This window comes from Musca domestica, unplaced genomic scaffold (assembly GCF_030504385.1).
Source record: "Musca domestica strain aabys unplaced genomic scaffold, Musca_domestica.polishedcontigs.V.1.1 77, whole genome shotgun sequence".
Lineage (NCBI taxonomy): Eukaryota > Metazoa > Arthropoda > Insecta > Diptera > Muscidae > Musca > Musca domestica.
In genome coordinates, this window is record NW_026712400.1 from 2,700,828 (window position 1) to 2,728,432 (window position 27,605).

The 27,605-nt window shown below is 35.7% G+C and overlaps 1 protein-coding gene across 1 annotated transcript; it reads left to right on the forward strand.

The window, feature by feature from the left end:
* Nucleotides 1-27,605, forward strand: LOC101888770 (proton-coupled amino acid transporter-like protein CG1139). Its single transcript, XM_059130609.1, has 9 exons — nt 1-272; nt 11,184-11,327; nt 11,380-11,530; nt 11,615-11,736; nt 15,766-15,992; nt 16,054-16,184; nt 16,494-16,672; nt 22,078-22,253; nt 27,330-27,605. Exons 1-9 carry the CDS (start codon nt 268-270, stop codon nt 27,572-27,574), a joined length of 1,380 nt encoding a protein of 459 aa, XP_058986592.1. The 5' UTR covers nt 1-267; the 3' UTR covers nt 27,575-27,605.

The following is a 27,605-nucleotide window of genomic DNA, read 5'->3' on the forward strand; positions in this document are numbered from 1 at the left end:
ATCGACAGGTTGGAAATTTGAAGCATCATATCGAGAGGTTCAGTACTTGGTGGAAATTGCAACGTTACGCTACGATCGGGAACTGTTTTCTACTTTCGACGGGCGGTGAAAAAGTACAAATTACAATCACACATGAAACTACTATAATGGACTGATATATATCGAATTGTACAAATAATAAGACAAGACTTTAAATCCATAATTGCGGCTGTTAACTTTTGTATTCGATAATTTAGTTGATAATTTCGTATTAAAAAGTTCATCAACATGAAGTAAGTGTCGTTTTTATAAAAAAAATAAAATGTGATATACGGTAGTTTGAATACTTTGGATGTCATCTCAAAAAGAAAAAAAAAAAAACAAAATAATAAAAGTTTCTAAATGGACTTTTTATTCAAATCGTGAAATTAAAATTAAAAAATATTTGCGAAAAATCTATCGGAAAAGTGGGTGAATTCTATCAATTATATAAACTCGGGACATGTCTAAACTAACAAAAAAATATACTTCATCGGGTATTTTATGACATTTTCATAGGGGTTGCAAACGAAATCCCAAATTGTGAACATACACTCATATAGAACAAGTAAGCAAAGGCTACAGTCGAGCGGGGCCGACCATTGAATACCCTACAACACTATAATAAACGATACATTTTATATAGGCGAGATACTCGAAAGAATTCCACAAGATATTGTGACAAATAATAAAAGAAAACCATCAGGTTTCGTTCTCTAACTTTCGAAAAATACCAACTTTAACTAATTTGTTCATTTCCAATTTATTGGTAGATGTTGCACATAAATGGTCTTCCTAGATCTGGAACCAATATTTCCCAAACACCTATAATCTCTCAGAAGTGGCAAAAGATTAACATTTATTATTGGTTTTTGACTGAAACGCATCTATATGATATACAGACATTTGACTATATTCTTCAACGAAATCAGCGTTAACGAAATAGTCAGAAGTGTATCTTTCCTGCATTTGTGAATTCTCCAAAAAGTCACTGGAATGGACATTTTCGTATTTAGTCTACAAAAGATAGTAAACTATTTCACACATTGAATATTTTTGGATGGCCATCCGAAACTGCTTGGCTTTTTGCCATGCCCGTAACCCCCATTTAAATGTGCGTGAGGATCGGGCAATAATTACGACCTGCTGACAATTTTGCAGTTTTTTTGGTCCATTTAACCCCTAAATATATGGGGATCATCTCCAAAAAGAGTATGCTTGTATTCTGACCCTCATCTGATCCCCATGCAAATTTTCGTAAGGATCGGGCCATAAATGCGATCTGTATATGATATCCTGATATCCTAACTACTTAGTTTTGTTAGTTGTAGAAATATTACCAAATGTTTAATTCAAAATGAAAATATGCCAAAAATGTGACAAAATTGAAAAAATATGAGAAAATGTTACAAAATCAATATTTTCATCTTTAGAGAGATATTTTTATGCGATTTTTTAGACGTTGTTTCTTTCCTGCCAAGAGGCCATTCTTAATTAATGAGAACTGTCGAAATCAGTTCAGCCGTTCTCGACATATAAGAGATCTTTTAAGCATATCTTCTTTGATAGACATATATATCGCACATATTTTGCTATATATCCGATTTGTTGGATGTTAACATCAATGTAAAGATCAGGAGTAACCTTGTCATGGCTTTGTGATTTCGCTGGGATTTAAAATATTCGCGGTTTAATGAAAAATGTTGAATTTTTTCAAAACAAAAGATGTGCTCTATTTTACCCACTAAATATTATCCGATGACCACCCAAACTGGCAGGCTTCTTCCCCGCCCTAAACTCTAGCTACATGCGAAGTTCCGGGTCGATTGGTCTATAATTGCGACCTGTATAGCTACTGCAAAATTCGACATTTTTTCAGTTTTTGGTCCATTTCGACCCCTAAATATTATGCGTTCATCTTCAAAAGAAATATCTATTCTGACCCTAGCCCCAACTCCATTCTAAATTTCGTGAAGATCGGGCCATAAAGACGGACATACATAGCTAGATCGACTCAACTCGGCGAGATAGGAAGATCTATATATACTTTCCTATGTGGGAAATCAATATTTCGAGGTGTTACATAATTTTTGGCCCAATCAAATTTATAATAGCACCAACACATAGTGTTGTAGGGTATAAATACCGCTAGATAGTTATCGAATCAATCACATCAATTGGTATTTTATACTGAATAGTACAAATATGACCATTTCGTGGTACAAAATTTTAATAATTTTTATATGCAATTTTAAAAACACTTACAGCGATAGCATTCTTACCCATTTACTCTTTCACCCAATACCAGTGGTACCAGAGGTATACCCTCAGTCAATGGGCGTGTATATAAATATATTTTCACGTGCATTATGATTATTCATTTCCCCTTTCTAGTGGAGGTTCCATAAGTGTGGGCTAATATTGTAAATTTCGTATCTGACCAAAGTCTGATACAAAATATTACAAGGTACCAGATTTGGCCAATTATTTTGGGAAATGTTAAAATTTTGGAAATGTTTTGTAGTGTGTGGTACCAGAAGGAGTGGATCTAAATATTCCATCTTCACACTAGATTTTGTTTTAGTAGACATAAAGAGATGTGCGAAATTTTAAGAGAACAGTTTGCCTCTTATGGTCGTTTTGGTTATTCAAAATGTTGATGATTTGTGGGTGACGTACAAGAACGAGTGGGCCGATATCTATTATTTTCACAACAGATCTTGTGTTTATAATAATTTTGGATTGTGACGAATATTTAAAGGAATGGGTTGTTGACTCGTTGTGGGGGAGGTACCGGAACGAATGTGTTATTAACAAGTAAAAAAACATTAAGTTCGGCCGGGCCGAACCAATTCTCAGACAAATCCGTGAAAAAATGTGGCAAAAATCATGAAAATACCGAATATCGGGAGGTAGCGTTATATGGGGGCTATACCAAAACGTGGACTTATAAATGCAATGTTTCGCCACCGGAGCTAGAACCCATTATGACCAACAAATACCAATTTTTAGACAAATCCATAAAAATGTGGCAAAAATCATCAAAATACCGAATATCGGGAGTTACCATTACATGGGGGCTATACCAAAACGTGGACCCATACATTCAATGTTTCGCCAAAGAAGCTAGAACCTATTATGACCTACAAATACCAATTTTCAGGCAAATCCGTGAAAAAATGTGCCAAAAATCATCAAAATACCGAATATCGCGAGGTACCGTTATATGGTAGCTATACCAAGACGTGAATCCCTACATACAATGTTTCGCTACACGGACTAGGACCCATTATGACCTACAAATACCAATTTTCAGGCAAATCCATGAAAAAATGTGCCAAAAATCATCAAAATACCGAATATCGCGAGGTACCGTTATATGGTAGCTATACCAAGACATGAATCCCTACATACAATGTTTCGCTACACGGACTAGGACCCATTATGACCTACAAATACAAATTCTCAGACAAATCCGTGAAAATATGTGGCAAAAATCATGAAAATACCGAATATCGGAAGGTACCGTTATATGGGGGCTATACCAATACGTGGACTTATACATGCAATGTTTCGCCACCGGAGCTAGAACCCATTATGACCAACAAATACCAATTTTTAGACAAATCCATAAAAAATGTGGCAAAAATCATCAAAATACCGAATATTGGGAGTTACCGTTATATGGGGGCTATAGAAAAACGTGGTCCTATACATGCAATGCTTCGCCACCGGAGCTAGAACCCACTATGGCCAAAAATACCAATTCTCAGACAAATCCGTGAAAAAATGTGGCAAAAATCATGAAAATACCGAATATTGGGACAGACAGACGGACATCGTTAAATCGAATCAGAATTGTATGCTGATTATGAATATATATATACATTATGGGGTGTACGACGAATATTTAGACATGTTACAAATGGAATGATAAAGTTAATATACCCTCCTTTCCAAAGTGGAGGGTATAAAAGTATTGGAATGTGTGAAATTTGAAGACAATCTGACTCTTATTTCACATTTTATAAGATTTATAACTATTCTAAATGTTGACCCTTTGGAGGGTGGTTCGATATGTTCTGTCAGCACACAAGATTATGTGTTGGTAGAAATATTGGGAAGTGCGAAATAGGAAGACAATCAGATTTATTATAAAGATTTTTTTTTTTTAAATATATAAAGAATTTTGAGAAAATTTTCAGTAGTTTTTTTATACCCTCAGCCATTTGGCTACAGAGGATACATATCATTTAATAATGCCAAAACGTATGCAAATTGGTCCAAACTTGGTACATCACAATATTTTTATCAAACTTAAATCGTGTTCAGAGATGGGCAATGTCGGTCCACTCCTTCTGGTCAAAAGGTCAAAAATTTCAAAAAAAAAAAAAAAAAAAAAAAAAAAAAATTATATATATATATATATATATATATATATATATATATATATTACTGCACAGAAAGGGATTTTGCTCAAACTTGGCAAATCCTAATATTTCCATCAGTCCTTGGTCGGTCTACTCTATCAAGTACGGACAGACGGACGAACATTGTTAAATCGACATAAAATTTAATTCTCATCAAGAATATATATAGTTTGTGGGGTCTAAAATGTATATTTTGAGGTGTTACAAACGGAATGATAAACTTAATATACCGTCCATACTATGGTGGAGGGTATAAAAACATTTATTCAGCAGCTGAAATCATTGGTCAAGTCAAATTGCATTTTGGGCCAAAAAAGGTTGGATATCTTCTCACTGCAGCGCTCCCCATTCACAGTTACGTTACGATTCGCAGCATATTTGAAAAACTATGGTCCATGATGTCGCCCGCACATAAACCGCAACAAAATTTCTCTGGATGCATTGTTAGCTTCTGGCTGATCTTCACTTCAAAAATGGTTCAAAAATGGCTTATTATTAATTCACAAATTAAGTCACCTGAGGGAGACGATCAAATTTAAAGTAATCTTAATAACTTTATATCCAAACGAGTGTGTATCAATGAGAGCCTCCTTACCCTTACTATGTATACAACCTAAAAAGTGTGCCACGTTTTGAAGAAATTCGTCAACCTCGACAGAGCACATTCTCACGGGAGTCAATGACCAAAGATTTGGAACAGGATACTGGTTTTCATCTTCCAACACAGCGGAGACCAAGCTAAATAAATAATTACACATTTTTCTGTCAAAAATAAAATTATTTCAGATGTTCCTTCATTGACGCCCTTACGTCAACGAACTTTGTGAAGCGTGTGTAAATAAATTTGGCACATGCCAGTCAATTAATTACATTAAAAATGATTTGCCTTTTGGAATAAAATATTGAAAGGACCACATGCCTATAACGTTTGGCAAGAAATTTAATTTCAGAAGAAGCCTAAGAATGTGCATGAGAATAAAATAATATTTAGCGAATTCAATTCAATGTTGTGCAAATTATGATGATTTCATTAAACGTGACCCTCTTGCTGCTGCACAGTGATTGAGAATTGGATTTTTGTTAGAGAATCACATTACTCGTAATGTCAAAACATATACACAGTTTTTTAAGTGTATGTATTGTTTTGAATAAATAATATACAAAATTATTTTTAAAATATTTAAATTCGAGAAAAAAAAACCCAAGAGTAAATTTTGCTCGATCTTTTCCCGATCTGACTCTCACTTGAATGGTCTGTAATGCACTACATTTTACACTCGTGTACGGAGTTGTCGTTTTATTTGCAGATTACCCAGCAAATATATAACATTGCTAGTAGTGACAACTACATAACCTATACATCAACAGTAGGGCAACTATATACCATCTGTATTACCAGTAAATGAGAAAATAATGATGATATTCTAAATAGTGGATGAGTGCATGGTATGCCTTACCACCAATAAAACACTCAAACCCAAACTATGCGGCAACTCAAAAAAAAAAAAAAAAAAATAAATAAATAAATAACAAGTAAAAAAGCAGTAAGTTCGGCCGGGCCGAACTTTGAATACCATCCACCATTTGGAAAGAATTAGAAAATTTAAAAAAAATAAAATCCATTAAAAATTCTGTTAAAATCTTTAAAATATCTAATATCGGAAGGTGCTTTATGGGGTGATATACGATATTGTGAAGCTGTGTATATAGACAATTACCTTTCAGGGGTTAAAGTGCTCACAAAGAACTCCTTGTGTGGATTTTAGACAATACCATAGGAAAATATCGCTTAAATCATCAAAACACCGAATATCGGGGGTACCGTTATGTGGGGGCCATACGATATCGTGGACCTATATATAATTCTCTTCCGAGGTATAAATTACCTTGTGTGGATTTTCAGACAATTCCGTTGAAAAATGTGGGTAAAATCATCAAAATTCCGAATATTGTTGGTACCGTTGTTTGGAGGCTATACGATATCGTGGACCTATATAGATAATTCTCTTCCGATGTTTAAATTACCCACAAGGTACTCCTTGTGTGGATTTTCAGACATTTCCGTTGAAAAATGTGGTAAAATCATCAAAATACCGAATATCAGGGCGTACCGTTATATGGGGGCTATACGATATCGTGGACCTATATAGATAATTCTCTTCCAAGGGATAAAGTACCTACAAGGGACTCTTTGTGTGGATTATCAGACAATCCCGTTGAAAAATGTGGGTAAAATCATCAAAATTCCGAATATCGTTGGTACCGTTGTTTGGGGGCTATACGATATCGTGGACCTATATAGATAATTCTCTTCCGAGGTATAAATTACCCACAAGGTACTCCTTGTGTGGATTTTCAGACAACTCCTTTGAAAAATGTGGGTAAAATCATCAAAATTCCGAATATCGGGGTACCGTTGTTTGGGGGCTATACGATATCGTGGACCTATATAGATAATTCTCTTCCGAGGTATAAATTACCCACAAGGTACTCATTGTGTGGATTTTCAGACAACTCCTTTGAAAAATGTGGGTAAAATCATCAAAATTCCGAATATCGGGGTACCGTTGTTTGGGGGCTATACGATATCGTGGACCTATATAGATAATTCTCTTCCGAGGTATAAATTACCCACAAGGTACTCCTTGTGTGGATTTTCAGACAACTCCTTTGAAAAATGTGGGTAAAATCATCAAAATTCCGAATATCGGGGTACCGTTGTATGGGGCATATACGATATCGTGGACCTATATAGATAATTCTCTTTCGAGGTATAAATTACCCACAAGGTACTCCTTGTGTGGATTTTCAGACAATTCCGTTGAAAAATGTGGGTAAAATCATCAAAACACCGAATATCGGGGGGTACCGTTATATGGGGGCTATACGATATCGTGGACCTATGTAGATAATTCTCTTCCAAGGGTTAAAGTACTCATAAGGAACTTCTAGTATGAATTTCCATTAGAAAATGTGGCTAAAATCATCAAAATACCGAATATCGGGGAGTACCCTTATTCTTAATTCGTTTAGACTGTAGCGTAATTACAACAGACGGACAGACGGACGGACACGGCTAAATCGTCTTAGAATTTTACGCTGATCAAGAATATATATGCTTTGTTGGGTCTAAAATGATTATTTCGATTAGTTACAAAAGGAATGACGAACTTACTATACCCTTCATACTATGTGTGGTGGAGGGTATAAAAAAGTATTTTTATTCAGCCAGGCCGAACTTTTAATACCCTTCTCCATTTGGAGAATAACAATATAACGATGTCTCGGTAAATGCCGAAATTCCAGTATTCCGGGATATCCGTCACTTCTGTCATTACGAACGATTCTGTCATTACGAACGATCTAGAAATATGTTGACCTATATAGAAATTCGAAATCCAACTACGGAATTTTAAGTGATTTCCTTAAAAAAATGGGATTAAATCGTTAAAATACTGAACATAGGTAAGTACCGTTATTTGGGGGCTATACCAAAACTTGGACCTACATGGACAAATCTCTACTACTGTGACTGGTATGCTTTGCGAATAACAAATATTAAATTTGAAACACTTCCGTTTGAAAATATGGCTGAAATCATAACAATATTGAATAGTTTTAAGTACCGTTTTATTTGGTCCCATATAGACAATTTTCTGCCATAATTGGTAGAATAAATTACGAACTTTAAATAACGATTTTATGCTGTTCCTCTAGAAACTATTACCAACATCGTCAAAATACCGAATAGCGGTAGCTACCGTTATATGGGGGCTATAGGAAAACGTGGACCTCTATAGCCGATATTCTGCCACAGACAGTAGAACCTATCTTTAAACTATTCCGTTGGAAAATGTGGCTAAAATTGTCGAAAATTCGAAGATGGAAAGGCTAAATTATATGGGGGGCTATATTAAAATGCTGTCTCCTATATGTCATCTTTGAACTTGACCTGCCTGCAAACAAAAGAGAACTCTATTTAAAATCTTAGCTTCATATCACATGCCGTTTTGGACTCTAACGTAATTACGGACTGTCGGACGAACATGGCTTAACAGGACTTTACACTAACCAAGAATATATATACTTTGTTGGGTCTAAAATGAAGTTCTGTCGGAATGAAAAGGGCCAATTGGGTCAAAAGTAACACTTTTGAAAATATATCTGTAAGTGTCGATTTCCACAACATTCTGATTTACAGCAAATTCGGTTGGATGGGATATCCACTTCACAATTCTACGAGCATAAAATACATTTAAGATTTAAGTTTTCGTTCGGAAACTGTGAGCGATTTTCACAGAAGGACGGACATCGCTAATTTTACAACGAAATTGTTTGCTGGGTATGGTCATCGTTAATTCTTACAACCCTTCTCTAAAATTGCACAGTGATTCAAGATTTCCCGGTGTTTTGATGATTTTAGCCACATTTTTTCAATGGAGTTGTCTGCAATTCTACACGAGGAGTTCTTTGTGAGTACTTTACCCCCTAAAAGAGAATTGTCCATATAGGTCCACGATATCGTGTATCCTCCATTTAACGGTACCTCCCAATATTTAGTGTTTTGAGGATTTTAGCCACATTTTTCAAAGGAATTGGATTTCCTTGTGAGTACTTTATCCTCTAAAAGAGAATTGTTAATTTAGGTCCACAATGTCGTATAGGTCCCATACAACCGTACCCCCGATATTTGGTATTTTGACGATATTGGCCACAATTTTCAATGGAATTTTATGAAATTCTACACAAGCAGCTTTTTGTGAGTACTTTAACCCTTGAAAGACAATTGTATATATGGGTCCACGATGTCGTATATTCCCTACAGCTTATGACAAAAATTACTTATGCAGGAGCACGTCTTCGTATAGTCCCCATTTAAGCTGTATTTTTTGACGGCATTTTTTTTTTTTTGAAAATTTTCAAGTTTCTTCCAAATGGTAGAGGTAAGAAAAACTTGGCCTGGCCGAACTTAACTGCTTTTTTACTTGTTTTATATTCAACCGAATGTTACCAATAGCTGAAACTCGGTACGGTATATCTATTGCTCCATTAAATATTTTTATACCCTACACCATAAGGTGGTCAGGGTATTATGTCTTTGTGCATTTGTTTGTAACAGGCAAAAGGAAACGAGATAGACCCATAGTTCCTTTTGATGATCTGCATAGAATCACATTCTGAGTCGATTTATGCATGTCCGTCTGTCCATGTATTTTTGTGAACAAAGTACAGTTCGCATTTATTACCCGATCCAGATGAAATTTTGCACAAATCATTTGTTTGGCCCAAGGACGAACCCTATTGAAATTGGAGATAATCGGTAAAAATTTAGATATAGCTCCCATATATATCTTCGTTCGATTTGCCTTTTATTGTGCACCAAACGTGTAGTATCAGCCCGAATTGTATGGAATTTTGCACATACAACCAATTTAGGCCTTAAAATAAGTATGCCAAATTCGAAATCGGTTCAGATATAGCTATAGCTCCAATATATATAATTATTTTAGTCGTCCGCAGCCGCAATTTGCACTCTGTAACAATATATTTGGGGAAATATATCAAATACAGCTCAGAAATACCTTTGCTAAATTTTATCGAGATCGGTTCGGATTTGGATACATCTCCCATATACAACTTCGTCCGATTTACATTTTATTGTGCACCAAACGTCTAATATTTGCAAATTTGGTGAAGATCGGTTCAGATATAGCTATAGCTCCCATATATATTGTTCATCCTATCGGTTCAGATTTGGATATAGCTCCCATATATATCAAATGGGCAATACAAGTCCGAATTTAAAAGATACAAATGCTTCGGCATATTTAGTCCTTTGAACTTTAAATTCATGGTGTAGTGGTGTAGGGTATCATAAAGTCGGCCCGCCCGACTTTAAGACTTTCTTTACTGGTTTTAATGTAATTCTACACAGCAAGTCTGAGTCAAATTTTTTGAAAATCCATTCAGAGTTGGAAATAGTTCCCAAATTGTGACAACTCTAAAGCCATGATAGGCATTCGTATAAGGCATGATCTATTTCACATAAATTCTCAACATAAACTTTTTTTGTTACGGGAACTCTACTAAATACGCATCGTGGTGTAGGGTATCATATAGTCGGCCTTTGACAGACCTTTAGATAGCTTTGCTATTTTCAAGAAATGGAAGAATATATGAGCTATTTTATTTTGCTTAGGTTCTATACGTCATGGAGTTAGGATTCTGAATCCTCACTTTCCCCCCTTTCACAAAAGACTTTAAAATACAATCTGTTGGGCTCTTATTAAGTCGAGAAAACATATTTTTCCCAATATCATTTTTCCACTTGGTGAAGAAATGAACGCCAATTTATTTGCTTTTATGTCAATGTTTATATTTTTTGATTTAGTCAGCTTTAACTTTAAACCATTAACGATGTGTGTTGTTGTAAAACATTTTTTTGGCTAATTAGTTAATTATGGTGTTTGTTTTTAATTTCAACATCAAAGTACAAAAAAAAAAAAAAAAAAAAAAAAAACATAGGCACAGTAGTATTTGATGTGTTGAATAAATTTAAACAATTGGATGGGGCTATCGCCATGCCACCACTCTCATAAACATTAAATTTTTGAACCTTTTTTTTTTTGACTAATTGTGATTTATGGTCGTATCATAAATTAGGCAGCAATAAAAGAACAAATCTACGATAAGACTATTAATTATTTTTTCTGTATTTTTTCTCTCTCTCCTTAGAACTGAATCCCAACAAAATATTGTGGAATCAACATCTGATCTTTCGCTGAGGCAGGTGGATAAAAATACTCAACATGGCGGTGGTGGTGAAGGCAATGATGATTATGATCCTCATCTTCATCGCAATGTGAAAAATCCCACAACGTAAGTTTGCCACATTTTATCCGAATACCTTCTTTAAAACATTCTCTTGCAGAAATTGGCAAACATTTGCCCACTTCCTAAAGGCCAGTATAGGAACTGGGGTATTGGCCATGCCCAGTGCCTTCGCCAATGCCGGTTATGTAAATGGTTTTGTGTTAACAGCAATTGTGGGATTTTTGGCCGTTCATTGTTTGCATATTTTGGTGAGTAATCGCAAATTATTTGGGCTATTATAAATAATAATTAACACATTTGCTTTTGTTTATTCTCATTTTTGTTTAAAACAGATTAATTCCATGTACGAACTTTGCAAACGCAAACGTGTGCCATATTTAACATTTTCAGAAGCCATGACAATGGGATTTAAAGAAGGACCCCCCTTCTTCAAATGCATTGTGCCGATAGCAACGTAAGATTATTTATTGTTTTATGTGAATTTTTCTTTTTTCGGAATTATTTGTGAATGATTAATTTATGATTCAATCAAACAGTCAGTCAGTAAAGAAATATTGAGTGCAATTATAAATCCTATACTGTCAGCATGTATTGATCATAATCAAATTTGTTGAAGTGGTTTATTGAGATACGCACACACTTGATATATAAGGTTCCAATGTTCAACGCAGAAAATTATATATATATATATATATATATATATATATATATATATATATATATATATATATATATATATGTTGACAACTAATAGGAAAATGTCACAATTGTTTTGGGAATATTTGGATCTATGGTAAAGTAAAGGAAAAGTCAAAATTCGGGCGGGGCCCACTATATGATACCTTACACCACTATGCGTATTTAGTAGAGCTCCCAAAACAAACAAAAGTTCATAATGGGAATTCATGTGAAGTAGATCATACAAACTGAGAACCTTATTTGAATGTGTATTATGGTTTTAGACTAGTCACAATTCGCGAACTATATCCAACTTCGAATCGATTTTCAACAAATTTGACAGATAAAAATTATGTTAAAACAAGTAAGCAAAGGCTACAGTCAAGCGGGGCCGACCCTTGAATACCCTACAACACTATAATAAATGATACAGTTTATATAGGCGAGATACTCGAAAGAATTCCACAAGATATTGTGACAAATAATAAAAGAAAACCATCAGGTTTCGTTCTCTAATTTTCGAATAATAGCAACTTAAGCTAATTTGCTCATTTCCAATTTATTGGCAATTAAATGGTCTTCCTAGATCTGGAACCAATATTTCCCAAAGACCTATAATCTCTCAGAAGTGGCAAAATATTAACATTTATTATTGGTTTTTGACTGAAACGCATCTATGTGAGATACAGACATTTGACTATATTCTTCAACGAAATCATCGTTAACGAAATAGTCAGAAGTGCGTCTTTCCTGCATTTGTGAATTCTCCAAAACGTCGCTGGAATGGACATTTTCGTATTTAGTCTACAAAAGTTGGTAAACTATTTCACACATTGAATATTTTTGGATGGCCATCCGAAACTGCTTGGCTTTTGCAATGTCCCGTAACCCCCATTCAAATGTGCGTGAGGATCGGGCGATAATTACGACCTGCAGACAATTTTGCAGTTTTTTGGTCCATTTCAACCCCTAAATATTTGGCGATCATCTCCAAAAAGAGTAGGCATCTATTCTGACCCTCATCTTATCCCCATGCAAAATTTCGTAAGGATCGGGCCATAAATGCGATCTGTATACGATATCCTGATATCCTAACTACTTAGTTTGTTGGCTGTAGAAATATTACCAAATGTTTAATTCAAAATGAAAATATGCCAAAAATATGACAAAATTGAAAAAATATGAGAAAATATTACAAATCCAATATTTTCATCTTTGGAGAAATAGTTTTATGCGATTTTTTAGACGTTTTTTCTTTCCTAACAAGAGGCCATTCTGAATTAATGAGAACTGTCGAAATCAGTTCAGCCGTTCTCGACACATAAGAGATCTTTCAAGCATATCTTCTTTGATAGCCATATATATCGCACATATTTTGCTATATATCCGATTTGTTGGATGTTAACATCAATGTAAAGGTCAGAAGTAACCTTGTCATGGCTTTGTGATTTCGATGGGATTTAAAATATTCACGGCTTAATGAAAAATTTTGAATTTTTTCAACACTAAAGATATGGTCTATTTTACCCGCTAAATATAATCCGAAATTGGTAGGCTTCTTCCCCGCCCTAAACTCTAGGTACATGCGAAATTCCGCGTCGATTTGTCTATAATTGCGACCTGTATAGCTACTGCAAAATCCGATATTTTTTCAGTATTTGGTACATTTCAACCCCTAAACATTTGGCGATCATCTTCAAAAGAAATAGGCTTCTATTCTGACCCTAACCCCACCTTCGTGCAAAATTTCGCAAGGATCGGGCCATAATTGCGACCTGTAGAGTGATTACAAATTAAGATGGACAGACGGACGGACGGACATACATAGCTAGATCGACTCAACTCAACTCGGCGAGCTAGGAAGATCCATATATACTTTTCTATATGGGAAACCAATATTTCGAGGTCTTACATAAATTCTGGCCCAATCAAACTTATAATACCCCCAACACATAGTGTTGTAGGGTATAACAAGTAATAACACATTAAGTTTGGCCGGGCCGAATTTTAATACCCTCCACCTTAGGGAAAAGGAAACATTAGAATCCATTATGTCACACAAATACCAATTTTTGCCACCGGACAAATAGCAATTTCTAGACAAATCCTTGAAAAAATGTGGGCAAAAATCATCAAAATACAGAATATCGGGAGGTACATGGGGTCTATACCCCAAGATGTGCTTACTTCTGGACTTAATTCGATCGGAAGTGTCAAAATTTAGGTCATTTGGACTGATATTGGCCATTTGGTGCACAATTAACCTGAAATCGGCTGAAGATATATATCGGAGCTACATCTAAATTTGAACAGATTCTCACCAATTTCAATAGGGTTTGTCCTTGGGTTGGCCCAAGTCCGTCTGTCCATGTATTTTGGTGAACAAAATGCAGGTTGCATTTATTATCCGATTAAGATAAAATTTTCCAAACAATATTTTTTTGACTTAAGGACGAAATTGGTGAGAATCGGTTCAAGTTTGGATGTATCTCTCATACACATCTTCAACCGATTTTGGGGTAATTGTGTATTAAAGACTTGGGCACGCAAACATTTTGGCCGCAGACCTTGGACATTCCAACAGGACTCAGCTTCATCGCACTCAGCACGCGCCACCCAATAATGATTACAAAATGAGGTTCCTCGCTTCATTTCCAGCACACAATGGCCACCAAAATCTCCGGATACCAATCCGCTGGACTATTGTGTCTGGAGTATTTTGGAAAGCAAGGTTGACACTTAAAAATACTAAAGTGTCGATCACCACAGGCAAGTGCCAAAATACCGCAGAACAACATTCGTTCAGCGTGTAACGGTTTCATTGATCGTTTGAAGGCCATAATTCGTGCCAAAGGTGACCAATTCGAACAAATCTAAACTTATTCGAAATTTTGATGCTATTTCCAACAATTTTTTGCTTTCATTCAATAAAATTTTAAAAAATGTAAAAATTATTATTATATTGCAGTTTTTTATCTTACCCTGCATACCCCACTATAAAGAATTTCATTTCAGATAACAAATTGTTGAAGCGCCTTAAAGTATGTTATAAAAATGCTTAACATACGATTAGAAAAGCTGCTTTACATTTGACTCTAACATTATGTGTATACTAGCCATTATTCATCTTGTTGCTAACAAGGTGTACTTACAAAGCGACACGGAGAGGCCATCCGCTCTTTTGTTTGGTTGTCAAAACACGTTAAAAAAATTCTGACCACAAGGGGGTCAGGGTATTATGTCTTTGTGCATTTGTTTTGTAACAGGTAAAAGGAAACGAGATAGACCCATAGTACCTTTTGATGATCTGCATAGAATCACATTCTGAGTCGATTTATGCATGTCCGTCCGTCCGTCCGTCTGTCCATGTATTTTTGTGAACAAAGTAAAGTTCGCATTTATTACTCGATCCAGATGAAATTTTGGACAATTGGAGATAGGTATAGCTCCCGATTTGATTTTATTGTGCACCAAACGTGTAATATCAGCCCGAATAGTATGGACTTTTGCACATACAACCAAATTAGGCCTGAAGATAAGTATGCCAAATTTGATCGAAATCGGTTCAGATATAGCTATAGCTTCAATATATATTGTTCATCCGATTTGTTATTTTAGTCCTCCACAGCCGTAATATGCACTCTGTAACAACAATATTTGGGGAAATATATCAAATACAGCTCAGAAATACCTTTGCAAAATTTTATCGAGATCGGTTCGGATTTGCATATATCTCCCATTTACATTTACATTTATGATTGATTTATTTAACATAGAGGTATTCAACGATCCTTTATTTTTGCAGGCCATTTGTCGATGGATTTCTGGCATTCTACCATTTCGGTATCTGTTGCGTTTATGTGGTCTTCATAGCCGAGAGTATAAAACAAATTGTCGATGAGCATTTGGTTGTTTTAGATCTGCGGATTCACATGTGCTTCGTGCTGGTGCCACTATTTTTAATCTTTAGTATTAGAAATTTAAAACTTTTGGCACCGTTTTCTTCATTCGCCAATATTCTGTTGCTGGTGGGTAAGTCGAGCGAGTGGTGAATATTCAATAACATATTTTTCTAACGAAATCTAATGCCCAGGATTTGGTGTGATTCTTTACTATATTTTCGATGAACTACCACCGCTGTCGGAGCGTAAGGCCGTCGAAGCTCTATCAAAATTGCCCATATTCTTTGGAACGGTGCTATTTGCCTTGGAAGCTGTTGGTGTGGTAAGTAAGTCGGCGGGTATTTCAATGGAATTGCATAAATTTCAAACGACAAAGCAGTCTCATTAAATGTAAAACCCCAAAGCAATTAAGATTATTATGAAAACATTTCGAAAGGACAACAACATAGGCGGTAGTTTTTTCGTGTTGCTATTTTTTTTTACTTTTTGGCTCTGACAGTCACAATTAATTAGCCCGAAACAATTTGTGCTTTTGTTTGGTTTTCCTTGAACTGCTGCTGTTGTTGTCTGTTTGAATTGCTGGAAAATATTTCTGGACATTTTCGCCAAACCCAATTCTCTCTGTTTACAGATACTGGCCATTGAAGAGAACATGGCCCAACCCAAGGCCTATCTGAAACCGTTTGGTATCATGAACATGGGAATGCTTATTGTCCTGACGCTGTACATTACACTGGGATTTTTTGGCTACTGGCGTTACGGTGATGATGCTTTGGGCAGTGTAACGTTAAATATTCCGCAAGAAAAAATGTAAGTGGTTTTCATTTTTTAACACAGAGAGAAGTGGATAATGTAAATTGAAAAGATATCCTAAAGGTTAGATAGCATATCTTTGGTTGAAGTCCCACGTAGGGATTTTGTAAATTTATTGGACCAAAAATGTTTAAGATTTAAAAAAAAGGCTATGCCAAATATCTATGTATATGTATATAAGAGTAAAGTGAAGAGTGACGGACCGATTCATCAACGCCCAGGCGAAACGGCTGAAGCTAGAACCAATAGAACTGAAATTTTGCATTTAGCTTAATGTTGGTGTGTAGGGGCGAGATAAGGCTGGATTTTTGGAAATTCGAACTATGAGTGTACTTAAAGGTACTAAAAATTTAATCCATTGTTGTGGTCGAACGGACCAATCAGTACTGCTCAAAACCAAGTGCTTGCACATGGATCCAAAAAAGAGACTATTTAAGAGAAAGCAAAAATTCTATTTTTCTTTGTATTCATAAGTCCATTTCAATTGTTTTTAAACTAGGATGTTGTCCAAAATTATTACTAATGCGATGATTTAAAAAAAAAAAAAAAAAAAAAAAAAAACAAGTAAAAAAGCTGTAAGTTCATCCCGGCCGAATATAATAGGATAGGATGTAATTGAATACCCTCCACCATTTGGAACGAATTTGGCAATTCTCAAAAACAATAAAATTCGTTAAAAATCTGTTAAAATCTTAAAAAAAATATTCAAATGCGAAACTTAAAAAAAAATCGGTGAATAATGTAGCTAAAATAATCAAAATACGGAATATCGGGAGGTACCGTTATATGAGGACTAACAAAGACGTGGACCTGCACAGAGAATCTCCTGTCATAAGCTGTAGCATCCATTACGAACATCAAATACCAAATTTGAAATAATTTCGGAAAATAATATCGCTAAAATCAACAAAGGACCGAATATCGGAAGGTACAATTTTATGGGGGCTATACGAAGACGTGGACCTGCACAGGCAAACTCCTGTCATAGGCTGTAGTATCCATTTCGAACTTCAAATACCAAATTTGAAACAATTCGGATGAATAATTTCGTTAAAATCATCAAAATACCGAGTATCTGGAGGTACCGTTGTATCGGGCTCTACTAGAATGTGGACCTACATGGCCCATTTTCAATACCAAAAGTCCTGCTGACATAATATACATTTGAATAAATACTTATCAATCTACTTCAATTCGTTCGGAAGCTAAAGTGATTTCCACGGACGGACAGACAGATAGACGGACCGTCATCGCTAAATCGACATAGAATTTTAAAATGTATATTTTGAGGTGTTACAAATGACAATCTGAATGTCAATCTTAATATACCCTCCATACTATGGTGGAGGGTATAATAAGAGAAATTGGATTGGTGAGCGTGGTCTGATTTTTCCTGAGCGCTGATATTATTAATAGGATAGAATAATATGTAAGTTGGGAAGGTAGGGTTGATGTAAGGAGAGCTGCTTGTGATAATGCATACTAAGTGTAAGAACTGTATAAAGTGGTACTAAATTTGGTGCAACTTGGGTTTCGGCAACCGGATGGAGTTAGAATTTTGAAATGTTGATATTGGGGTCATTACTAGCGTGTAGGGTTGAGGTTTGATGGTTGTTATGAACTATGTACTAAATGGTACCGAATTGGTTATTTGAGGAAGGGACAGATGTGGAAATTTGAAATCAGAGTCTTTGATGGGGCTGATATATGGAGGTGGATTTTGAAAAACGTACCAAAAAATATCAAAAGTACTAAATGGTACTAAATTTGGTATATGAGGGAGTGAGAGATGTGGAAATCTGAAATTTGAAATGAGGGCCTTTGATGCTGTGCAGAATAGCTGAACCAAAAAGTTTTTGGAAATTTCAAATTCAAAAATGCACTAAGTTTGGTACCATTTGTAATCTTGTGAATCGGTAGAGGTAAAACCGTGAAATTTGGTATGAGGATCAAGTTTAGGAAGAAGTGTATGAACTGGTAAAAAATTTAGCTTTTGATGAATGAATAAAAGTGGATTGTTGAAATTTAGTATAGAACAAGTAAAAAAGAAGTTAAGTTCGGTTGGGCAGAACTTTTTATACCCTTCTGTATTTTGTAGAAATTTGAAAAATTTCAAAAAAAAAGATACCGCTATACGAAGACTTGGTCCTGCATAAGTTATTGTTGTCATAGGCTGTAGTACAATACAGAATATCTTGGGTACGGTTATATGGGGGTATACGATATGATGGACATATATATTCAATTCTGTTCTAGGAAATAAAGTACTCACAAGGAACTCCTTGTGTGGATTTTCAGACAGTTCCGTTGAAAAATTTGGCTAAAACCGTCAAAATACCGAAAATCGGGGATACTGTTATATGGGGGCTATACGATATCGTGGACATATGTAGACAATTCTCTTCTAGGGTACAAAGTTAGTAAAGTCTAAAAATCCCGATGTTTTTTGGCTGTAATTAACACATTAGGGGCCAATCTTAAAATGTATAGCATTTTCTGATAGGAGGATAATTTTTGCGCCACCTGCTGTAAAAGCTGAAAATAAATATGAAATTCTTTTTATACCTCACACCACATGGTGGCAAGGTTATTATGTATTTGTGCATTTGTTTGTAACAGGGAGAATGAAGCGATATAGACCCATAGTTACTTTTGAAGGTTCTTCATAAAATCACTTTCTGAGTCGAGTTATGAATGTCAGTCCAGCTGTCCGTCAGTCCGTCCGTCCGTCCGTCCATATATTCTTGTGAACAAAATGCAGGTCGCATTTTTTATCCGATTGAGATGAAATTTTTCAAACAATATCTTTTTTGGGCCAAGGACGATCCCCATTGAAATTGGTGATAATCGGATCAGATTTGTTATTTGGTATAAAAGATTAAAATGTCCCTGTCAAATTTAGTGAAAATCGATTCAGAATTGGATATGCCTCCCATACAATAGTTCTCTCTGAAATCAAATTATAGCTGCTCTAAAGCCAAATAGATTCTCTACTAATTATGCGTAGTGGTGTAGGTTATCATATAGTTGACCCCACCCGACTTTTGTTCTTTCCTTACTGGATATATATCGCTCATTTACTCAAAGAGTTCCATAACTCAAAAAAATGCGGTTTTATACCCTCCACCATACTTCCGTTTGTAATTCCTCGAAATATTCATTTTTAGATCCAAGAAAGAATATATATTTTTGATCAGCGTAAAATACTAAGCCGATTTAGCGATGCCCGTCTGTCTGTTGTAACCACGCTATCTTTCGAACGAATTAAGACAGAAGGCCAAAATTGTATGCAAAATGAGTATTTTGCCAGTAGGCAGGTTAAGTTAGTAAGTGGGCTATATAGGTTCAGGTTTTTATATCGCCCCATATAAAGTTTACCCCCTTTTTTCGGTATTTTGATGATTTTAACGCCATTATACAACGGAATTGAAGTGCGTAATCAGTACAACAAACTATGACAGAAAATTGGCTATGCTTCTTCCTTCCTATATTCGGTAGTTTGTTGATTTAAGCGACATTATTCACCGGAATTGTTTCAGGTTTCGCGTTAGAATATTGTAATAGCCTTTGACAGAAATTGCCTATGCAGGTTCACGTCTTCGTATAGACCCCAATACAACGGCAACTCCATATATTTGGTATTTTTAAGATTTTAACGGATTTTATTATTTTTTTTCAAAATATCAACATTCGTTCATTTGGTGTAGGGTCTACAAAGTTCGGCCCGGCCCAACTTACTGCTTTTTATACCCTACAACACTATGTGTTGGGGGTATTATAAGTTTGATTGGGCCAGAATTTATGTAACACCTCCAAATATTGATTTCCCATATAGGAAAGTATATATGGATCTTCCTAGCTCGCCGAGCTGAGTCGATCTAGCTATGTATGTCCGTCCGTCCGTCTGTCCGTCTGTCCATGTTAATTTGTAATCACTCTACAGGTCGCAATTACGGTCCGATCTTCACGAAATTTAGAATGTAGGTGGGGCTTGGACCAGAATAGAACCCTATTGCTTTTGGAGATGATCGCCAAATGTTTAGGGGTTGAAATGGACCAAATACTGAAAAAATGTCGGATTTTGCAGAAGCTATACAGGTCGCAATTATAGACCAATCGACGCGGAATTTCGCATGTAGCTGGAGTTTAGGGCGGGAAAGAAGCCTACCAATTTGGGTGGTCATCGGATAATATTTAGCGGGTAAAATAGACCATATCTTCTGTATTGAAAAAATTCAAAATTTTTCATCAAACCGCGAACATTTTAAATCCCGGCGAAATCATAAAGCCATGACAAGGTTACTTCTGATCTTTACATTGATGTTAACATCCAACAAATCGGATATATAGCAAAATGTGTGCGATATATATGTCTATCAAAGAAGATATGCTTGAAAGATCTCTTATGTGTCGAGAACGGCTGAACTGATTTCGACAGTTCTCATTAATTAAGAATGGCCTCTTGGCAGGAAAGAAAAAACGTCTAAAAAAATCGCATAAAAATATCTCTCTAAAGATGAAAATATTGATTTTGTAAAATTTTCTCATATTTTTTCAATTTTGTCATATTTATTTTGGCATATTTTCATTTTGAATTAAACGTTTGGTAATATTCCTACAGCTAACAAAACTAAGTAGTTGGGATATCAGGATATCACATACAGATCGCATTTATGGCCCGATCCTTACGAAATTTTGCATGGGGATAAGATGAGGGTCAGAATAGGAGCCTACTCTTTTTGGAGATGATCGCCATATATTTAGGGGTTGAAATGGACCAAAAAACTGCAAAATTGTCGGCAGGTCGTAATTATCGCCCGATCCTCACGCACATATGAATGGGGGTTACCAGACATTGCAAAAGCCAAGCAGTTTTGGATGGCCATCCAAAAATATTCAATGTGTGAAGGAGTTTGCCAACTTTTGTAGACAAAATAAGAAAATGTCCATTCCAGTGACTTTTTGGAGAATTCACAAATACAGGAAAGACGCACTTCTGACTATTTCGTTTACGCTGATTTCATTGAAGAATATAGTCAAATGTCTGTATCTCAGATAGATGCATTTCAGTCAAAAACCAATAATTGAGATCTTTGGGAAATATTGGTTCCAGATCTAGGAAGACCATTTAAGTGCAACATCTACCAATAAATTGGAAATGAGCAAATTAGTTTAAGTTGCTATTCTAAAATTAGAGAACGAAACCTGATTGTTTTCTTTTATTATTTGTCACACTATCTTGTGCAATTCTTTCGAGTATCTCGCCTAAATAAACTGTATCGTTTATTATAGTGTTGTAGGGTATTCAACGGTCGGCCCCGCTCGACTGTAGCCTTTGCTTACTTGTTTATTTGTTAACTTTTGAAAATATTACATTAAAAAATGTATGCATTTATTTTCAGCTTAGCCCAGGTCACCAAAATTCTATTTGCCATAACTACCTGGATATCGTACGCCCTGCAAGGTTATGTTACCGCTGATATAATTTGGAATAAGTATCTGTCGAAACGTGTTAAAGACACATCGAAACATGTCATATACGAATTACTGATTCGAGCAATGGTCGTCGTTTTAACATGTAAGTAAAGATCACATCAATGGGTAATTAGTGGATTTTAATTGGGTTCTAAAAATAATTTTAAGAAAACATTGATAAAATCTTAATTGCTAAATATTATTTCTAAAAAATATAATATCAAACAAGTTAAAAGGTATCAGTCGGTTTTACCGGCAGATGTACAGGGTGAGATGAAAAAACTGCAACCAAATTCAGACTGCTGTCATTTCTAAGTCACTCATCCGGCAGCTGTAAAAATTATTCCAGTGACAGCTCATTATATTGTTTACAAGCGCACAAAAGCATTTTGGTGAGAATTTTCCAGAAAAAAGTTATTCGTGATGGAATTCCAGCGTGATAGTGTGATTTCTTTATATTTGGCTGGAAAACCACAAGTGGCTATCGTTAGAGCACTCCAGCATATAAATGTAAATACATCTTTTGTGTCTTGTAACATCGCTCGTTACCGTGATACTGGTAGCTTAGCCCGACGTCAAGGAAGTGGACGGAAGAAAACAGCAACATCAGCAGAAATGGTTTGAAAAGTAAATAAGCGATTTGATCGAAACACGCGTCGCAGTGGCCAAAAATGGCTCGTGAGCTGAAAATATCGCAATATTCCATTCGGCAAATATTGAAAAATGAGCTCGGGGTAAAGCCATTGAAATTCCAAAAAGTGCAAGAACTTACACAGCAACAGAAAGAAAATAGACTCAAAAGAGCTAAAAAGTTGCTTCGCTTGGCCGAAAGTGGTGAACTGCCGAATTTGGTTTTCTCCGATGAGGAAACATTCGTTGTCCAGCAGTTTGTAAACAAACAAAATGATCGTGTTTAATTGCCAAAGAAGTCAGCTGAAAATGTGCACCTTCGGTTGGCCACCAGAACTCAAGCGCCGGTCATGGTGATGGTGTGGGCCGCCATAACAGCCGATGGTCGCTCTCCGCTCGTGTTAATCGACCGTGGCATCAGAATAAATGCCGTATATTATCGCTAAAACATTCTGGAGGGTGTATTAAAGCATTGGTCACGCAAACATTTTGGCCGCAGACCTTGGACATTCAAACAGGACTCAGCAAGCGCCACCCAGGAATGGTTACAAAATGAAGTTGATCGCTTCATATCCAGCGCACAATGGCCACCAAAATCACCGGATCTCAATCCGTTGGACTATTGTGTCTGGAGTATTTTGGAAAGCAAGGTTGGCACTGAAAAATATCAAAATGTCGATGACCTCAAGCAAGCGCTTCGCCGGGAATGGGCCAAAATACCGCAGGTTAACATTCGGGCAGCGTGTGACGGTTGGGTTGGCCATAATTCGAGCCAAAGGTGACCAATTCGAACAAATTTAAACTTATTCTAAAATTTGATAATATTTCCGACATTTTTTGTTATCATTCAATAAAATTTAAAAAATTTTAAAAAAATATGGCGTTGGACTTTGTTGCAGTTTTTTTTATCTCATCCTGTATACCTAACATCATGGAATATGCTGGAACCTTAAACCGAAAATTTCCAAAAAAAAAAGTGGAAGTGAACTTTCAAAACGCCGGTACACAGGTCTTCTTCATTTAGCTCTACTTTAATAATTTTTTTTTGAGTTTTCCGGTAATTATTGAAAAATATTGAATTTTATCGCACAGTGTGATTGTGGGAAGATGGGTCTCGACCTATATTAACAATTGTTTCGATCAACATTTTTGCTCATTTTGATTTAAAAAGATCATCAAGATCAAGTGTCAAAGAACAGTCAATACGGTTGCCCATTGGAGCTAAAATATTTGAAATACTGAATATCTGGTGGAACCGCTATACTCAAACGAAACCTCTCATTGAAAATAAATCGGCTTTATAATGAGATCAAATAATAGACCTTGAAAAACAAGTAAAAACATTAAGTTCGGCCGGACCGAACTTTTAATACCCTACACCTTGAGGTAATGGAAACATTAGATCCAATTATGACCCTCAAATACATATTCGTGGGAAAATGTGGCAAAAATCATCAAAATACCGAATATCGGGAGGTACCGTTATATGGGGGCTATACCAAAACGTGGACCGATATATGTCATTTTAAATACCAACCATCCTAGACACAATAAAAATTGTTCTGCTAAATTTTGACGCTCTACGTCAAATAATGTGGCCTGTATCGTGATTTCAACAGACATACAGACGGACATCGTTAAATCGACTTAGAATTTTATGCTGATTATGAATATATATATATATATATATATATATATATATATATATATATATATATATATATATATATATATATATATATATATATATATATATATATATATATATATATATATATATATATATATATATATATATATATATATATACACACATTATGGGGTCTACGACGAATATTTAGACATGTTACAACCGGAATGACAAAGTTAATATACCCAAGGTGGAGGGTATAGAAATGAAGGAAGAAAAGTTTTCAACGCATAATTCTAATTTTTTCGGAACTTGTAGACAGAAAATATTCAAAGTCCTGAAAATCCAAAGGTATTTTTATAAGGGGGCTTTATTAGATTTACATGTATAATCGCTGAGCGGCTCAATTTTTCTCGTACCAATCTTCCCGTAATTCCTTCAAGTTCAGTAGTTCCTTATCTTCCTCTCCTTTAATTTCATTCCTTTCAGTTCAACCGTTCATTGTTGTTAAACACCCAATACACTGTGCCACCGTGGTAAAAAAAAAAAAAAAAAAAAAACAAGCAGTAAGTTTGGCCGGGCCGAACTTTGAATACCCTCCAGCATTTGAAACGAATTAGAAAATATTCAAAAAAATAAAATCCATTGAAAATTCTGTTAAAATCTTTAAAATACCTAATAACGGAAGGTGCCGATATATGGGGGGATATACGCTATTGTAGACCTACATAGACAAATCTATGTCTGGGGGTAAAGTACTCGCAAGGAACTCCTTTCCCAATTCCATTGGGAAATGTGGCTAAAATCCTCAAAATACCGAATATCGGGGGGTACAGTTATATGGGGGATATACGATATCGTGGACCTATGTAGACAATTCTTTTTGACGGGGTAAAATGCCCACAAGGGACTCCTTTTGTGGAATTTCAGACAATTCCATTGAAAATGTGGATAAAATCATCAAAATACCGAATATCGGGGGGTACCGTTATATGGGGGTATACGATGTCGTGGACCTATATAGATAATTCTCTGCCGAGGGATAAAGTGCCCACAAGGAATTACTTGTGTGGATTTTCAGACAATTCCATTGAAAAATGTGGATAAAATCATCAAAATACCAAATATCGGGGGTACCGTTATATGGAGGCTATACGATATTGTGGACCTGTATAGACAATTCTCTCTTAGGGGGTAAAGTACTCACAAGGAACTACTTGTGTGGATTTTAAGACAATTCCATTGAAAAATGTGGCTAACATCATCAAAATACAGAATATCGGGTGGTACAGTTATACGGGGGATATATGATACCGTGGACCTATATAGATAATTCTCTGCCGAGGTATAAAGTACCCACAAGAAATTACTTGTGTGGATTTTCAGACAATTCCATTGAAAAATGTGGATAAAATCATCAAAATACCGAATATCGGGGGGTACCGTTATATGGGGGCTATACGATATCGTGGACCTATATAGATAATTCTCTTCCGATGTTTAAATTACCCACAAGGTACTCCTTGTGTGGATTTTCAGACATTTCCGTTGAAAAATGTGGTAAAATCATCAAAATACCGAATATCGGGGGGTACAGTTATATGGGGGATATACGATATCGTGGACCTATGTAGACAATTCTTTTTGACGGGGTAAAATGCCCACAAGGGACTCCTTTTGTGGAATTTCAGACAATTCCATTGAAAATGTGGATAAAATCATCAAAATACCGAATATCGGGGGGTACCGTTATATGGGGGTATACGATGTCGTGGACCTATATAGATAATTCTCTGCCGAGGGATAAAGTGCCCACAAGGAATTACTTGTGTGGATTTTCAGACAATTCCATTGAAAAATGTGGATAAAATCATCAAAATACCAAATATCGGGGGTACCGTTATATGGAGGCTATACGATATTGTGGACCTGTATAGACAATTCTCTCTTAGGGGGTAAAGTACTCACAAGGAACTACTTGTGTGGATTTTAAGACAATTCCATTGAAAAATGTGGCTAACATCATCAAAATACAGAATATCGGGTGGTACAGTTATACGGGGGATATATGATACCGTGGACCTATATAGATAATTCTCTGCCGAGGTATAAAGTACCCACAAGAAATTACTTGTGTGGATTTTCAGACAATTCCATTGAAAAATGTGGATAAAATCATCAAAATACCGAATATCGGGGGGTACCGTTATATGGGGGCTATACGATGTCGTGGACCTATATAGATAATTCTCTGCCGAGGTATAAAGTACCCACAAGAAATTACTTGTGTGGATTTTCAGACAATTCCGTTGAAAAATGTGGGTAAAATCATCAAAATACCGAATATCTTGGGGTACCGTTATATGGGGGCTATACGATATCGTAGACCGATATACCCCATCTTCGAACTTGACCTGCCTGCAGACAAACGAGAGATCTGTGCAAAATTTTAGCTTCCTATCTTAATTCGTTTAGACTGTAGCGTGATTACAACAGACGGACAGACGGACGAACATGGCTAAATCGTCTTAGAATTTTATGCTGATCAAGAATATATATACTTTGTTGGGTCTAAAAGGATTATTTCGATGAGTTACAAACGGAATGACGAACTTAATATACCCTCCATACTTTTTTGGTGGAGGGTATAAAAAACATTAAGGTTTCCCTTCCATTACCAAACATCGACTTCGCTTCGAAGCTCGGCAATTATTGTATTTGTATATTTTCTTTAAATTTGTTTTGACAACGACAAGATGTATGTTTTCCATCACAATGGGAATTTCGCTATTTTTATTTATTCTCAACAACATTGTATTTCTGTGCTAATAGCAACAACAACAACTACAATTTTTTATTTAAACAAGCGGCAGCAATGCAAATAAATTAAAATTATTTCTTTCTATTTTGTTTTTGCAGTTTGTTGTGCTGTTGCCATTCCGGATTTATCACTTTTCCTTTCGCTGGTCGGCTCGTTTTGTTTGTCGATTTTGGGTTTAATTTTCCCAGCCCTGTTGCAGATCTGCGTGCAGTACACGACCGGTTATGGTCCATGGAAGATAAGATTAACCAAAAATTTATTGCTTGTGGCATTTGGTGCTCTGGGTGGTGTGGTCGGAACGTACGTTAGTATTGTTGAAATTGTTGATGCATATAACAAATAAAAAAATGAATAAATAAAAATAAAATTATAAA

Coding starts and splice junctions, on each gene's coding strand:
- LOC101888770 (XM_059130609.1), top strand. Junction 11,737..15,765: donor TGCATTGTGCCGATAGCAAC/GTAAGATTATTT, acceptor TTATTTTTGCAG/GCCATTTGTCGATGGATTTC. Junction 15,993..16,053: donor CAATATTCTGTTGCTGGTGG/GTAAGTCGAGCG, acceptor TCTAATGCCCAG/GATTTGGTGTGATTCTTTAC.